This window comes from Eleutherodactylus coqui, chromosome 3 (genome assembly GCF_035609145.1).
Source record: "Eleutherodactylus coqui strain aEleCoq1 chromosome 3, aEleCoq1.hap1, whole genome shotgun sequence".
Taxonomy (NCBI): domain Eukaryota; kingdom Metazoa; phylum Chordata; class Amphibia; order Anura; family Eleutherodactylidae; genus Eleutherodactylus; species Eleutherodactylus coqui.
Window position 1 is genome coordinate 25,515,152 of NC_089839.1, and position 15,171 is coordinate 25,530,322.

The 15,171-nt window shown below is 46.0% G+C and overlaps 2 protein-coding genes across 3 annotated transcripts in view; one reads left to right on the plus strand and one right to left on the minus strand.

Annotated features, from left to right (window-relative positions):
* Positions 1 to 4,832: 4,832 nt before the first annotated feature.
* The window catches only part of LOC136620518 (class I histocompatibility antigen, F10 alpha chain-like), a 46,740-nt gene continuing 36,401 nt past the window's right edge, over positions 4,833 to 15,171 (plus strand). For both annotated transcript variants that reach the window (XM_066595350.1, XM_066595351.1), the window contains exon 1: positions 4,833 to 4,964. In XM_066595350.1, coding sequence (XP_066451447.1) covers positions 4,907 to 4,964 — 58 coding nt within the window. In that variant the 5' untranslated portion in view covers positions 4,833 to 4,906. The remainder of the gene's footprint in view (positions 4,965 to 15,171) is intronic.
* LOC136619654 (tigger transposable element-derived protein 1-like) lies at positions 11,984 to 13,806 on the minus strand. Its single transcript, XM_066594423.1, has 3 exons — positions 13,565 to 13,806; positions 12,106 to 13,051; positions 11,984 to 12,043 (listed from the first exon to the last, which is right to left on the minus strand). Exons 1-3 carry the CDS (start codon positions 13,804 to 13,806, stop codon positions 11,984 to 11,986), a joined length of 1,248 nt encoding a protein of 415 aa, XP_066450520.1.

A 15,171-nucleotide genomic window follows, 5' to 3' on the forward strand; every position in this document is an offset into this window, starting at 1 on the left:
GTGGACAAACTGATGGTAAACTTTCCATCTGACAGCGCTAGCAGAAGAAGGCGCAGTTCTGAGGGCCAAGTAGCAGGGGAGGCGCGGAGATCAGGCAGCATGTTCAGCGCAGGCAGGGGAACACTCTCCAAGGCCTTTGCCAGCTTTATGGCTCCCCAGCAAGACTGCGTCACCACTCCCCAGTCAAGGCTGAGTTGGAAGGAGCATTGTAAAAAGATGGTGAGGGAGTACATAGCCGATTTCACCACCGTCCTCCGTGATGCCTCTGCTCCATACAACTACTGGGTGTCAAAGCTGGACACGTGGCACGAACTTGCACTGTATGCCCTGGAGGTGCTTGCTTGCCCTGCCACTAGCGTCTTGTCAGAGAGGGTGTTTAGTGCAGCTGGGGGAATCATCACAGATAAGCGTACCCGCATGTCAACTACCAGTGCCAACACGCTTACACTCATAAGGATGAACAAAGCCTGGATTTCCCCAGACTTCTCTTCTCCACCGGCGGAGAGCAGCGGGACCTAAAGATTCTTTTCGCTGCAACCGCAGATAAAAGCACTCTTCTCTATCACCGGGAAAATGGGGCATTTATGTTTGACAATCTGTCTCTGACATTACTCCTCCTCCTGCTACTCCTCCTCCAGAAACAACATGTCATCGCGCTGAACAGCCAAATTTTCTGCGGCCCAAAAGGCTCATCTACCAATGTTTTTACAATTTTTCAAAGTTTCAAAAGCATTGAGACTGCAACATGAACCAATTTTTTCAACGGGGTTGCCTACAGGCTCTGTTACAAATTAAGCAACAGTGAGCTGTATCTTTAAAAAAATGTTTATGGGTTTCACCTGCCCTCTCGGTTGATAAATTTTTCAGAGGTACACTTGTACTCTCGGTACAGTAATTTTTGGGGCCCACGCCTACACTCTTATCCAACTAATTTTTCCGGCCTTCGCCTACGCTCATGGCATCCCACTGTTTCAGAGGTTGGCCTATACTATTACTACAGAAATTTTACTGGGGTATGCCTGCCTATACTTCTGCTACAAGAAAGTTACAGGAGTCTGCTTATACTGCTGCCACTTGAATGTTACAGGGGTCTGCCTATACTTCTGCCACGTAAATATTTCAGGGGTCTGCCTATACTGCTGCCACTGAAAAGTTAGAGGGGTCTGCCTATACTTCTGCCACGTAAATGTTACAGGGGTCTGCTTATACTGCTGCCACAAGGATGTTACTGGGGTCTGCCTATACTGCTGCCACATTAACTTTACAGGGGTTTGCCTATACTGCCGCCACAAGGATGTTACTGGGGTCTGCCAATACTGCTGCCACGTAAATGTTACAGGGCTCTGCCTATACTTCTACAACAGAAATGTTACTGGGATCTGTCTATAGTGTTACTATAGAAATGTTACAGGGGTCAGCGTATACTTCTGCTATAAAAATGTTACTGGGGTCTGCCTATACTGCTGCCACGTAATTTTTGCAGGGGTCTGCCTATACTGCTGCCACAAGGATGTTACTGGGGTCTGCCTATACTTCTGCTACAGAAATGTTACTGGGATCTGTCTATACTGTTACTACAGAAATGTTACAGGGGTCTGCGTATACTTCTGCTACAAAAATGGTACTGGGGTCTGCCTATGCTTCTGCTACATAAATTTTTCAGGGGTCTGCTTATACTGCTGCTACTGAAATGTTTCAGGGGTCTGCCTATGCTGCTGCTACATAAATGTTACTGGGGTCTGCCTATACTGTTACTACAGAAATGTTACTCGGCTCTGTCTATACTGTTACTACAGAAATGTTGCTGGGGTCTGTCTATACTATTACTACTCAAATGTTACAAATACTGGGCTCTGCCTGTACTGCTGTTACTGAGATGTTACAGGGGTCTGCATACACTGCTGCTACACAACTGTTACAGGGGTCTGCCTATACTGCTGCTACAGAAATGTTACAGGGGTCTGCCAAAACTGCTGCTACATAAATGTTACTAGGGGGTCTGCGTATACTTCTGCTACTAAAATGTTACTGGGGTCTGCCTATACTTCTGGCACGTAAATGTTACAGGGGTCTGCCTATACTTCTGCTACAGAAATGTTACAGGGGTCTGCCTATACTTCTGCTAATGAAATGTTACTGGGGTCTGTCTATACTGTTACTACAGAAATGTTACTGGGGTTCCCCTAGACTTCTACAACATAACTGTTACTGGGGTCAGCTTATACCTTTGCTACATGAATATTACAGGGGTCTGTGTATACTATGGGTGCACTAAGTCTTCCCATCGCTGTACCTATCTGGCCCAAAAAAACCCCGACTGACAAGGGCATGGATTGTGGGCCGAGGCCAACATGTATTTCCTCTCACGTAACCTCAGCTATCCGGGGCACTGCAATGGGATGTCTTGATGTACCGTCTGTGTGTTCCTGCTAGCCACCCATGCTGTGGGTGCACACAGACTTGCCATAGTGGAGTTGTACCTGCCTGGCACTTTTGAAAAAACCCAGAATGTCTAGGGCATGGAGTGTGGGCCGCAGCCAAGATATATTTCCTCTCACGTAACCTCAGCTATCCGGGGCACTGCAATGGGATTTCTTGATGTACCATCTGTGGGTTCCTGCCAGCCACCCATGCTGTGGGTGCACACAGACTTCCCATTGAGGTGTTTTACCTGTCTGTCCCCAAAATACTGACAGACTTGGGTAGGGTGCAGAGTGCAGATGGTTTACCCCTTGTGTTGTCGATGAGGTATCCGACACCCAAACAGAATGAGTAGTGTGTGGACACATGGATTCCCATTGCTATGTCACTCGCAGCACCTTGGGCCACACAAGGTGTTTGCTGGGACAGAGGCTGACCCAGGGCCTGCTCACATACTTCCCACACCGAGTATTGCTGCATTGTGGAGATGTGTAGAAGTGCTGGGCTGGCAGCGGAGTCCCCTTTATGCCCATGTTTGCAGCTCCTGACGGAGGAGGCACAGGATTGCAATGAAGATGGAACGTCAATCTATTATCAATTCTCAACAGCATTGTGGGCTATCGCCCCCCCCCCCCCCCCCTTTCAAAGAGGGTCGCTGCCTGGCCCTGCCAACCCTTTGCAGTGTGTGCCTCCGGTTCCTCCTCATCGCGGACGAACGTGGAAATAGACATGAGGGTGGTGTAGCTATGAAGTGAGCGTGTGGCATGAGGGCAGCTGAGGGCTGCGCAGGGACACTTTTGTGTGCGCTGCGAACGCAGGGTCATGCGGGGGGGAGAGGGGGTTAGGCAGCATGTAACCCAGGAGAAGAGGCAGCGGTGTGTCCCGCAGGCAGTGCTTGTGCTTAGTTGGAGGTAGTGTGGTGCTTAGCTAAGGTGTGCCTTGCTAATGAGGGTTTGTCCAAAGTAAAAATTGTTAGGGGGGGGGGGGTCACTCTTGCCGCTATTGTGGCTTAATAGTGGGACCTGGGAACCTGAGATGCCGCCCTGCATGTTGCCCCTCGCCTGCCCTATCCGTTTCTGTGTCGTTTCCATCACTTTCGTAGGTTTTGCAGATTTTCACAAACAAAAACCTTAGCGAGCATCGGCCATATACAAAAATGCTCGAGTCACCCATTGACTTCAATAGGGTTCGTTACTTGAAACGAACTGTCGAGCATCGCGGAAAGCTCGACTCGAGCAACGAGCACCCGAGCATTTTGGTGCTCGCTCATCTCTAGTGAGATTCCCTCCTTTTCTATGTATTCTCATACCGAGTTCAAAGCAATTACACCGTTCATACGCCATGTTTATTGTGTTCCAGCGGCAGGATGCATCCACTGACTTCCATGGAGGCCGTCCGTGTGGAATCTGAGTTAAAATAGAGTATACTGCGATTTTTCCTGTGTTTGCAAAATACACAATTCGTAACCGTGAGTGTGCCTGCGTTTTACCACGTATCCTCAGTGCAGACGGCGATTGCGAAATCCGCAATTGAAATCCTGCCGTGTGAGACCGGCCTGAGGGTCCGTCTATACGGGTCGGGTCTGCTGGGGGTCCGTCTATACGGGTCGGGTCTGCTGGGGTTTTTTTACAAACATCTCACCAAAGCTGTTTGTGATGTTTTCCCGCTGCTGCAGATTTCTGGCAGATATTCTGTATATCCCGTCCTGTATGGACGCTCCCTGAGGAGGGCGCCATTCTGCAGTTCTTACACGCTCTGCTATAATGTCCGTATCTATAGCAGCAGTTAGCTGCAGTACTTGGGTACTGCGGTGTGGTGACATCTCCTCCTACGGCCGCTGCTCTCTGTACAGGACATTACATGGATGTCAGCAGTGATTATACAGTAAATGGCGTCTTCAGCGATGAATATATCTCCGTGGTGACGGCGGTGTCCGTCCGGCTCTGGTCACACCGCTGTCAGGCTTCTGTCCTCACAGATACGTCACATTCATCATCATTCCCCTTTATCATCAGTCAGATATCGCTTGTTGTCGCCGGATGGAACCGCGGAGCTCGCCGCGCCATTCTGTCTTCCACAGAGCAATGAGAAGCTGATGAGGAGAGCGACACAATGGTGGACAGAGGCGTTATTATTACACATCACCATGGTGATCACAGCGGACCCCACAGACAGAGCAGACCTCCCTGCCGGGCTTACTCCTCATTATCAGCTCCTCACACTTCTCTAGAAATCTCCATTATTTCTGGAAAATCCCAACATCTTACTTTCACTTTCTCCGCCGTCTAACCTCTCTGGCCTCACTCTGCCCGGTAACTGATGACCAGCCGCAGATTTATTTTACTATTGGTGGAGAGGGTACCTTCCGTCCAATCAGAGCTGAGCTCTGCCCCCAGTCTGCGGAGTCACTGACTGACTGCACTAGTTGTTTGTCTTGGGAGAAGTTCTTTATGTTCTCGTCACTCGGGGTCTCCAAAGTTTTAGGATGATGAAGATGTTCCCCCTCATTGTGCTTCTCCTTCATTCATCTGCGGTGTATTCTGGTGAGTATGGAGGGTATCAGTTATTATATCACTTATCTGCAGTGTATTCTGGGTAGTATGGAGGGAGATCAGTTATTATACTACTTATACCATTCCAGTGTCTGGCACCATCATAACCCCCAGACGGCATGCCCGATGCCTTGGGGTCACACTGGACTCTGACCTCTCCTTTACCCTCCATATCCAATCTCTGGCCCAAACATGCCACATGCACCTCAGAAATATTGCTAAAATACATCCGTTCCTAACCACGGACACGCTAAAGACACTCGTGGTTGCCCTCATCCACTCCCGGTTTGACTACTGCAACTCACTACTCATCGGCCTCCCCCACACTAGACTCGCTCCACTCCAATCCAATCCATACTAAATGCAGCAGCTAGGCTCATTTTTCTATCCAGTCGTTATTCAGCTGCATTATGCCAGTCGCTGCATTGGCTGCCCATCCACTGCAAAACTAGATTTAAACTCCTCTACCTCACTCACAAAGCTCTGCATGGCGCTGCACCACCATACATCACCTCCCTGCTGTCAGTACACCACCCAGCGCGCTCACTTCGATCGGCTAACACCCTCAGACTAAACACCCCTGTAATACGAACCTCACATGCTCGCCTACAGGACTTTACCAGAGCAGCACCCATCCTCTGGAACGCTCTACCCCGTGCACGAAATTTCAGACGTGCCTTAAAAACGCACCTCTTCAGGGAAGCATACCAAATCTCCTGACCTAGTCCCTCGCCCCTCCCTATGGTGTCCCACCCTGTTTGCCTTATAATAAATGATCTGTACATGAAATTTCCTATTGCCTGTGTTCCCCACCCCCTGCACCTCCTGTACCACCCCCATCCCATTTGTGTCTAACCCAATGTACCTCACATTGTAATTGTTGTATTGTTTTGCATTTATCCATGCCTGAAAGCGCTGCGGAATAAGTTCGCGCTATACAAATAAAGATTATTATTATTATCTGCAGTGTATTCTGGGTAGTATAGAGGGGATCAGTTATTATATCACTTATCTGCGGTGTATTCTGGGTAGTATGGAGGGGGATCAGTTATTATATTACTTATCTGCAGTGTATTCTGGGGAGTATGGAGGATTGTCAGTTATTATATTACTTATCTGAAGTATGTTCTGGGGAGTATGGAGGGGGTCAGTTATTATATTACTTATCTGCAGTATATTCTGGTGAGTATGGAGGGGATCAGTTATTATATCACTTATCTGCAGTGTATTCTGGGGAGTATGGAGGAGGATCAGTTATTATATCAGTTGTCGGCTGTATATTCTGGGGAGTATGGAGGAGAGTCAGTTATTATATTACTTACCTGCAGTGTGTTCTAGGGAGTATGGAGGAGGATCAGTTATTATATAACTTATTTGCAGTGTATTCTGGGTAGCATAGAGGGGGTTAGTTATTATATCACTTATCTGCGATGTATTCTAGGGTATAGAAGGGGATCAGTTATTATATCACTTATCAGTGGTGTATTCTGGGAAATATAGAGGGGGATTAGTTATTATATCAGTTATCTGCAGCGTATTCTGGGGAGTGTGGATGGGATCAGTTATTATATCACTTACCTGTGGTGTATTCTGGTCATTATGGAGTGGGATCAGTTATTATATCACTTACCTGCGGTGTATTCCAGTGAGTATGGAGGGGGGATCAGTTATTATATCAGTTATCTGCGGTGTATTCTGGGGAGTATAGAGGGGATCAGTTATTATTTCACTTATATTATCTCACCATCTCCACTGGAGGCAGAAAACTGTCGCGGCCCTCTCGATGCTGCATTCCTACTGGGTATTCTGGGTAGTATGGAGATAGTTTATTTATTATATCACTTATCTGCAGTGTATTCTGGTGAGTATGCAGGGCGGTTATTATATCACTTATCTGCGATGTATTCAGGTGAGTATGGAGTGGGGGGTCAGTTATTATATCACTTATCTGCAGTGTATTCTGGGTAGTTTGGCGGGGATCAGTTATTATATCACTTATCTGCAGTGTATTCTGGGTAGTACGTAGGCGGATCAGTTAATATATTATTTATCTGCAGTGTGCTCTGGGGAGTATGGAGGAGGATCAGTTATTATATCATTTATCTGCAGTGTATACTGGGTAGTATTGAAGTGATCAATTATTATATCACTTGTCTGCAGTGTATTCTGAGAAGTATGGAGGAGAGTCAGTTATTATATCACTTATCTGCAGTGTGTTCTATGTAGTATGGAGGGGATCAGTTATTATATCATCTAACTGTGGTATATTCTGGGGAATATGGAGAGGAGTTAGTTATTATACCACTTATCTGTAGTGTGTTCTGGGGAGTATGGAGGAGGATCAATTATTATATCACTTGTCTGCAGTGTATTTTGGGGAGTATGGAGGAGGATCAGTTATTACCGTATATACCGGCGTATAAGGCGACGGGGCGTATAAGACGACCCCCCAACTGTCACCTTATACGCCGGTATTCAGTGGAGAAAAAAAAAAAATTTTATTACTCACCTCCCACGGCGTTCTGTCGCGCTCCGGCAGGATGTCGCTCGCTCCGGCAGGCTGTCGCTCGCTCCTCGTCCCCGGCGCAGCATAGCTTTCTGAATGTGGGGCTTGAAATCCCTGCTTCCAGAAAGCTAATACACACGCCGGCAGCCATGACATCATTGAATGGCTGTGATTGGCTAAAGCACACGTGGCTTCAGCCAATCACACTATTCAATGACATCATTGAATGGGTGTGATTGCTAACACGTGCGCCTTCAGCCAATCACAGCCATTCAATGATGTCATTGAATAGTGTGATTGGCTGAAGCCACGTGTGCTTTAGCCAATCACAGCCATTCAATGCTGTCATGGCTGCCGGCGTGTGTATTAGCTTTCTGGAAGCGGGGATTTCAAGCCCCACATTCAGAAAGCTATGCTGCGCCGGGGACGAGGAGCGAGCGACAGCCTGCCGGAGCGAGCGACATCCTGCCGGAGCGCGACAGGACGCCGTGGGAGGTGAGTAATAAAATTTTTTTTTTTTACACTTTTTTTTTTTTTGTATTACCGGCGCATAAGACGACCCCCGACTGCAGAGCAGATTTTTCGGGGTTCAAAAGTCGTCTTATACGCCGGTATATACGGTATATCACTTGTCTGCAGTATATTCTGGGGAGTATGGAGGAGGATCAGTTATTATATCCCCTATCTGCGGTGTTTTCTGGGGAGTATGGAGGACAGTCAGTTATTATATTACTTATCTGCAGTGTGTTCTGGGTAGTATGGAGGAGGATCAGTTATTATATCACTTGTCTGTAGTGTATTCTGTGGACTATGGAGGGGATAAGTTATTATATCACTTGTCTGCAGTGTATTCTGGGGAGTATGGACGAGGATCAGTTATTATATCACTTATCTGCAGTGTATTCTGGGGAGTATGGAGGAGAGTCAGTTATTATATTACTTATTTGCAGTGTGTTTTGGGTAGTATGGAGAAAGATTAGTTATTATATCACTTGTCTGCAGTGTATTCTGGGTAGTATGGAGGGGGATAAGTTACTATATTACTTATCTGCAGTGTATTCTGGGGAGTATGGAGGGGAGTGAGTTATTATATCACTTATCTACAGTGTGTTCTGGGGAGTATAGCGGGGGATCAGTTATTATATCACTTGTCTGTAGTGTATTCTGGTGAGTATGGAGGAGGATCAGTTATAATATCACTTGTCTGCAGTGTATTCTGGATAGTATAGAGGGGAGTCAGTTATTATATCACTTGTCTGTAGTGTATTCTGCGGGGTATGGAGGGGATAAGTTATTATATCACTTGTCTGCAGTGTATTCTGGGGATAATTGAGGAGGATCAGTTATTATATCACTTGTCTGCAGTGTATTCTGGGTAGTATGGAGGAGGTTCAGTTATTATATCTCTTATCTGCAGTGTATTCTGGGTAGTATGGAGGGGGATCAGTTATTATACTACTTGTCTGCAGAGTATTCTGGGTAGTATGAAGGAGGATCAGTTATTATATCACTTGTCTGTAGTGTATTCTGGGTAGTATAGAGGGGAGTCAGTTATTATATCACTTATCTATGGTGTATTCTGGTGAGTATGGAGGGGGGTCAGTTATATCATCACTTATCTGCACTGTATTCAGGTCCGTATGGAGGGGATCAGTTATTATATCCCTTATCTGCAGTGTATTCTGGGGGCATGGAGGGGATCAGTTATTATATTACTTATCTGCAGTGTTTTGTGGTCAGTATGAAGGGGATCAGTTATTATATCCATTATCTGCAGTGTATTCTGGGGGCATGGAGGGGATCAGTTATTATATCACTTATCTGCAGTGTATTCTGCGAATATGGAGGAGAATCAATTATTATATTACTTATCTGCGGTGTATTCTGGGGAGTATGGAGGGGGATCAGTTATTATATTACTTATCTGCAGTGTATTCTGGTCACTATGGAGGGGATCAGTTATTATATCACTTATCTGCAGTGTATTCTGGTGAGTATGGAGGGGATCAGTTATTATATCACTTATCTGCAGTGTATTCTGGATAGTATGGAGGGGATCACTTATTATATCACTTATCTGCAGTGTATTCTGGGGAGTATGGAGGGGATCAGTTATTATATCACTTATCTGCTGTGTATTCTGGGGAGTATGGAGGGGATCAGTTATTATATCACTTATCTGCAGTGTATTCTGGTGAGTATAGAGGGGATCAGTTATTATATCACTTATCTGCAGTGTATTCTGGTGAGTATGGAGGGGATCAGTTATTATATCACTTATCTGCAGTGTATTCTGGATAGTATGGAGGGGATCAGTTATTATATCACTTATCTGCAGTGTATTCTGGGGAGTATGGAGGGGATCAGTTATTATATCACTTATCTGCTGTGTATTCTGGGGAGTATGGAGGGGGCTCAGTTATTATATCACTTATGGCCGCCTGCAGACGAGCGGGTCGGATCCGGCAGCGAGAATTCTCGCCGCGCGATCCGACCCGAGAGCCTGCAGGGACGAGCGCGTACTCACCCGCGCATGGCGGCCTCGGCTCTTTCATGTGCCGGCTGCCGCGCAGCCGCAGACCGGAGCCGGCGGACAGGTGAGTGCGTGCCCCGCAGAAAATTAGGACATGCTGCAGTTTATTTGCCGCGCGAGATTTCGCGCGGCCAAACCGCGTCAGTCTGCATAGGAGTGCGTATTTTAATGCACTCCTATGCAAACTTTCAGCAGCGGAAATCCCGCGGCGGGATTTCCGCTCGTGTGCAGGCGGCCTATCTGTGGTGTATTCTGGTGAGTATGAAGGGGGTCAGTTATTATATCACTTATCTGTAGTGTATTCTGGGGAGTATGGAGGGGATCAGTTATTATATCACTTATCTGCAGTGTATTCTAGGTAGTATGGAGGGGGTCAGTTATTATATCACTTATCTGTGGTGTATTCTGGTGAGTATGGAGGGGGTCAGTTATTATCACTTATCTGTGGTGTATTCTGGTCAGTATGGAGGGGGTCAGTTATTATATCACTTATCTGCGGTGTATTCTAGGTAGTATGGAGGGGGATCAGTTATTATATCACTTATCTGCAGTGTATTCTGGTAAGTATGGAGGGGCCAGTTATTATATCACTTATCTGTGATGTATTCTGGTGAGTATGGAGGGGGATCAGTTATTATATTACTCATCTGCAGTGTATTCTGGTCAGTATGGAGGAGGATCAGTTATTATATCAGTTATCTGCAGTGTATTCTGGTAATTATTGAGGGGATCAGTTATTATACCACTTATCTGCAGTGTATTCTGGGTAGTATGGAGGTGATCAGTTATCATATCATTTATCTGCAGTGTATTCTGGTGAGTATGGAGGTGATCAGTTATTATATCGCTTATCTGTGGTATATTCTGGGGAGTATGGAGGGGATCAGTTATTATATCAGTTATCTGCAGTGTATTCTGGTAATTATTGAGGGGATCAGTTATTATACCACTTATCTGCAGTGTATTCTGGGTAGTATGGAGGTGATCAGTTATCATATCACTTATCTGCAGTGTATTCTGGTGAGTATGGAGGTGATCAGTTATTATATCGCTTATCTGTGGTATATTCTGGGGAGTATGGAGGGGATCAGTTATTATATCAGTTATCTGCAGTGTATTCTGGTAATTATTGAGGGGATCAGTTATTATACCACTTATCTGCGGTGCATTCTGGTCAGTATGGAGGGGATCAGTTATTATATCACTTATCTGCGGTGCATTCTGGTCAGTATGGAGTGGGGTCAGTTGTTATATCAGTTATCTGCGGTGTATTCTGGTGATTATTGAGGGGATCAGTTATTATACCACTTATCTGTGGTGTATTCTTGTGAGTACAGTTAGTACCCGACTTACGAACAGCTTTCGTTCCCGGAGCCGGTTCGCAAGTACATTTTGTTCATATGTCCAAACAAATGCACATTCAAGTAATAGAATCGTTGGGTGTAAAAATAGTAACAAAATTAGGATCTTACTTTGATAAGGTGACACAGCTGGAGTTCATGGACTGGCTTTCTGTGGGAAATTACTGACTGGAAGTGGAGGAGACGTTGGGCGATGGTGGAGCAGCAGAAATGGGAGACCATGATGCATCAACAATTGGAGAGGATGAGTCATCAGCACTTAGTAGTAATGGGACGTCAACATTAGAGGGAGGGTGAGAAGATGTTGGCGTGGATGCTGTAACACCTGACATCGATGGCACTGGTTCAGCGTCATGATGAGACTCCTCGCATCTCTCCATCCTCCTAAAGAACTGGTCTAAGGATGCCTGGGTGGTAGCCGCCTTTTCTCATCGTATATGGCGCGGTAGCAATGAAGTGCATCATGGACAGATGCTGCAACCTTGCTGTACCGTACCACATTTGGGTCCTGTGATTCAAAGAGTGCCAGAGAGTCTTCAATCATTTGAAATGCCTTTGCCATCATCTTGGTCTGGAAATGCTTCGGTGCTGGTTCCACTTCCAGTTCGTCCTATTTTTCTTCCTCCTTCCTCTGGTTGTCCAGTTCCATGAGATCTTCATTTGTCAGCTCCTGCTTATGCACAGCAAAATATTTATGGAAGTCCTGTTCCTCAAGATGAAGGTCAAGCTTACTAAGTTGTCGACTACATTTTGTTCTTCTGCCTGTAGCTTCGCTAAACTAGGGGAATCGTGGACAAACATGGGGCACAGTTTCTTCCAAACCCCATTCATGGTGGCCGTGGAAATTTCATGCCATGAAGCATCAATGTTCTTTATGGCATTATAGATAGTGAAGTTCTTCCAAAATTCACGCAATGTCATCCCAGACTCACCCTCAGTTGCCTTCAGTGCCTGACGAAACGTGCGACGGAGATAGTATTTCTTGAAGGTTGCAATGGCCCCCTGGTCCATTGGCTGGAGTAGGAAGGTAGTGTTGGGTGGCAGGAAAACTACCTTCACATTTGCATGAAAGTCATCTAGAAAAGGGGGGTGGCCCGGTGCATTATCTAAAAGGAGAAGAATGTTGAAGGGAATGTTCTTATCCCGGCAGTACCGTTCCACCTCGGGGATGAAATGGTGATAAAACCAGTCTTGAAACATAGCAAGAGTGACCCAGGCTTTTCGGTTACTCTTCCACACAACAGGAAGTGAGGCCTTAGCTATATTTTTCAGGGCTCTTGGGTTTTCAGCATGATACACTAACAATGGTTTGATCTTCATATCTCCTGCGGCATTTCCACCAAGCAGTAGCGTCAGTCTGTCCTTTGCGGGTTTGAAGCCAGGCATAGACTTCTCTTCCTTACTGATGTAGGTTCTGTCTGGCATCTTTTTCCAATAAAGGCCTGTTTCGTCAACATTAAATATTTGTTGAGGTGAAAACGCACCTTCTTTGATAATTTCCTTAAGTGTGGCAGGGAACTCCTGGGCTGCTACCGTATCTGCACTTGCCGCCTCTCCTGTCACTTTTATGTTATGGAGGTTATTACGTGCCTTGAAGCGGTTAAACCATCCATGACTTGCAGTAAAGGTCACATCTGCTGCTTCTTCCCCATATTTTGTCTTTACATCTTCAAAAAGACTTAAAGGGGTTGTCCCGCGAAAGCAAGTGGGTCTATACACTTCTGTATGGCCATATTAATGCACTTTGTAATGTACATTGTGCATTAATTATGAGCCATACAGAAGTTATCAAAAGTTATTCACTTACCTGTTCCGTTGCTGGCGTCCTCGTCTCCATGGTTGCCGTCTAATTTTCGCCGTCTAATGGCCAAATTAGACGCGCTTGCGCAGTCCGGGTCTTCTTCTCTTCTCAATGGGGCTCCGTGTAGCTCCGTGTAGCTCCGCCCCGTCACGTGCCGATTCCAGCCAATCAGGAGGCTGGAATCGGCAATGGACCGCACAGAAGAGCTGCGGTCCACAGAGGGAGAAGATCCCGGCGGCCATCTTCAACCGGTAAGTAAGAAGTCACCGGAGCGCGGGGATTCAGGTAAGCGCTGTGCGGTGTTCTTTTTTAACCCCTGCATTGGGGTTGTCTCGCGCCGAACGGGGGGGGGGTTGAAAAAAAAAAAACCCCGTTTCGGCGCGGGACAACCCCTTTAAAGCCTTCTCTTGAATCAGCATTAAGCTTAGTGGCTTTCTTTTCTGATGACAATCCTCCATCCAAATGCTCAGAAGATTTAGAAGTTCTTCTATCACTTTTCCACGTTTCTTACTAATAATAGTAGAGTGCCTAGGCACCGAACTTCTCACATGTTCCATGATCCTATCCTTGTTCTTGAGAATGGTACCGATGGTAGAACGATTCATCTGGTATGAGCGAGCAACATTGGACATCTTCTCACCACGCTCCACTCTTTTTTATGATGTCAACTTTTGTTTCTATCGTGATGGCCTGGTGTTTTTTAGAAGTTCCAGCATCACCACTTCCTTTGCGCTTGGCACCTGACATGTTCACAACACGCGTTGTACTGAAACCACGTGGGCACAGTAAGAGAGAGCTACTGTTTGCGACAGCCGTGGCTCCTGCTCGCTGCTGCCACCACTCTGCCGCCATGCGAATTAGCCTTTGGCGCTTGAGGACGACCTTGTTCTTATGTACCGAAATTCATAACTCGAATGTTCGTATGTCAGGGACTATCTGTATGGAGGGGATCAGTTTTTATATCACTTATCTACAGTGTATTCTGGGTAGTATGGAGGGGTCAGTTATTATATCACTTATCTGCGGTGTATTCTAGGGAGTATGGAGGGGGATCAGTTATTATATCAATTATCTGCGGTGTATTCTGGTGAGCATGGAGGGGAGTCAGTTATTATATCACTTATCCGTAGTGTATTCTGGGGAGTATGGAGGGGATCAGTTATTATATCACTTATCTGCGGTGTATTCTTGTCAGTATGGAGGGAATCAGTTATTATATCACTTATTTGCAGTATATTCTGGGGAGTATGGAGGAGGATCAGTTATTATATCACTTATCTGCAGTGTATTCTGGGTAGTATGGAGGTGATCAGTTATCATATCACTTATCTGCAGTGTATTCTGGTGAGTATGGAGGTGATCAGTTATTATATCGCTTATCTGTGGTATATTCTGGGTAGTATGGAGGGGATCAGTTATTATATCACTTATCTGTGGTGTATTCTGGTGAGTATGGAGGGGGATCAGTTATTATATCACTTATCTGCTGTGTATTCTGGGAAGTATGGAGGGGGGCAGTTATTATATCACGTATCTGCTGTGTATTCTGGGGAGTATGGAGGGGGTCAGTTATTATATCACTTATCTGCTGTGTATTCTGGGGAGTATGGAGGGGGTCAGTTATTATATCACGTATCTGCTGTGTATTCTGGGGAGTATGGAGGGGGTCAGTTATTATATCACTTATCTGCTGTGTATTCTGGGGAGTATGGAGGGGGTCAGTTATTATATCACGTATCTGCTGTGTATTCTGGGAAGTATGGAGGGGGTCAGTTATTATATCACGTATCTGCTGTGTATTCTGGGGAGTATGGAGGGGGAAAATGCAGCTATTTCCTGTGAACTCGGCGTTTGTTCTTCTGTCACTAGAGATGATGCAATCACTGTGTGACAGTATGGCGGTGTCAGGGCTCAGTCATACGGGCGTTTCTCCGCATGTAAAAAAGATCACACTAGATAGAACCAATGCTCTTCAATGTCAGCGGTCACATGTGCGA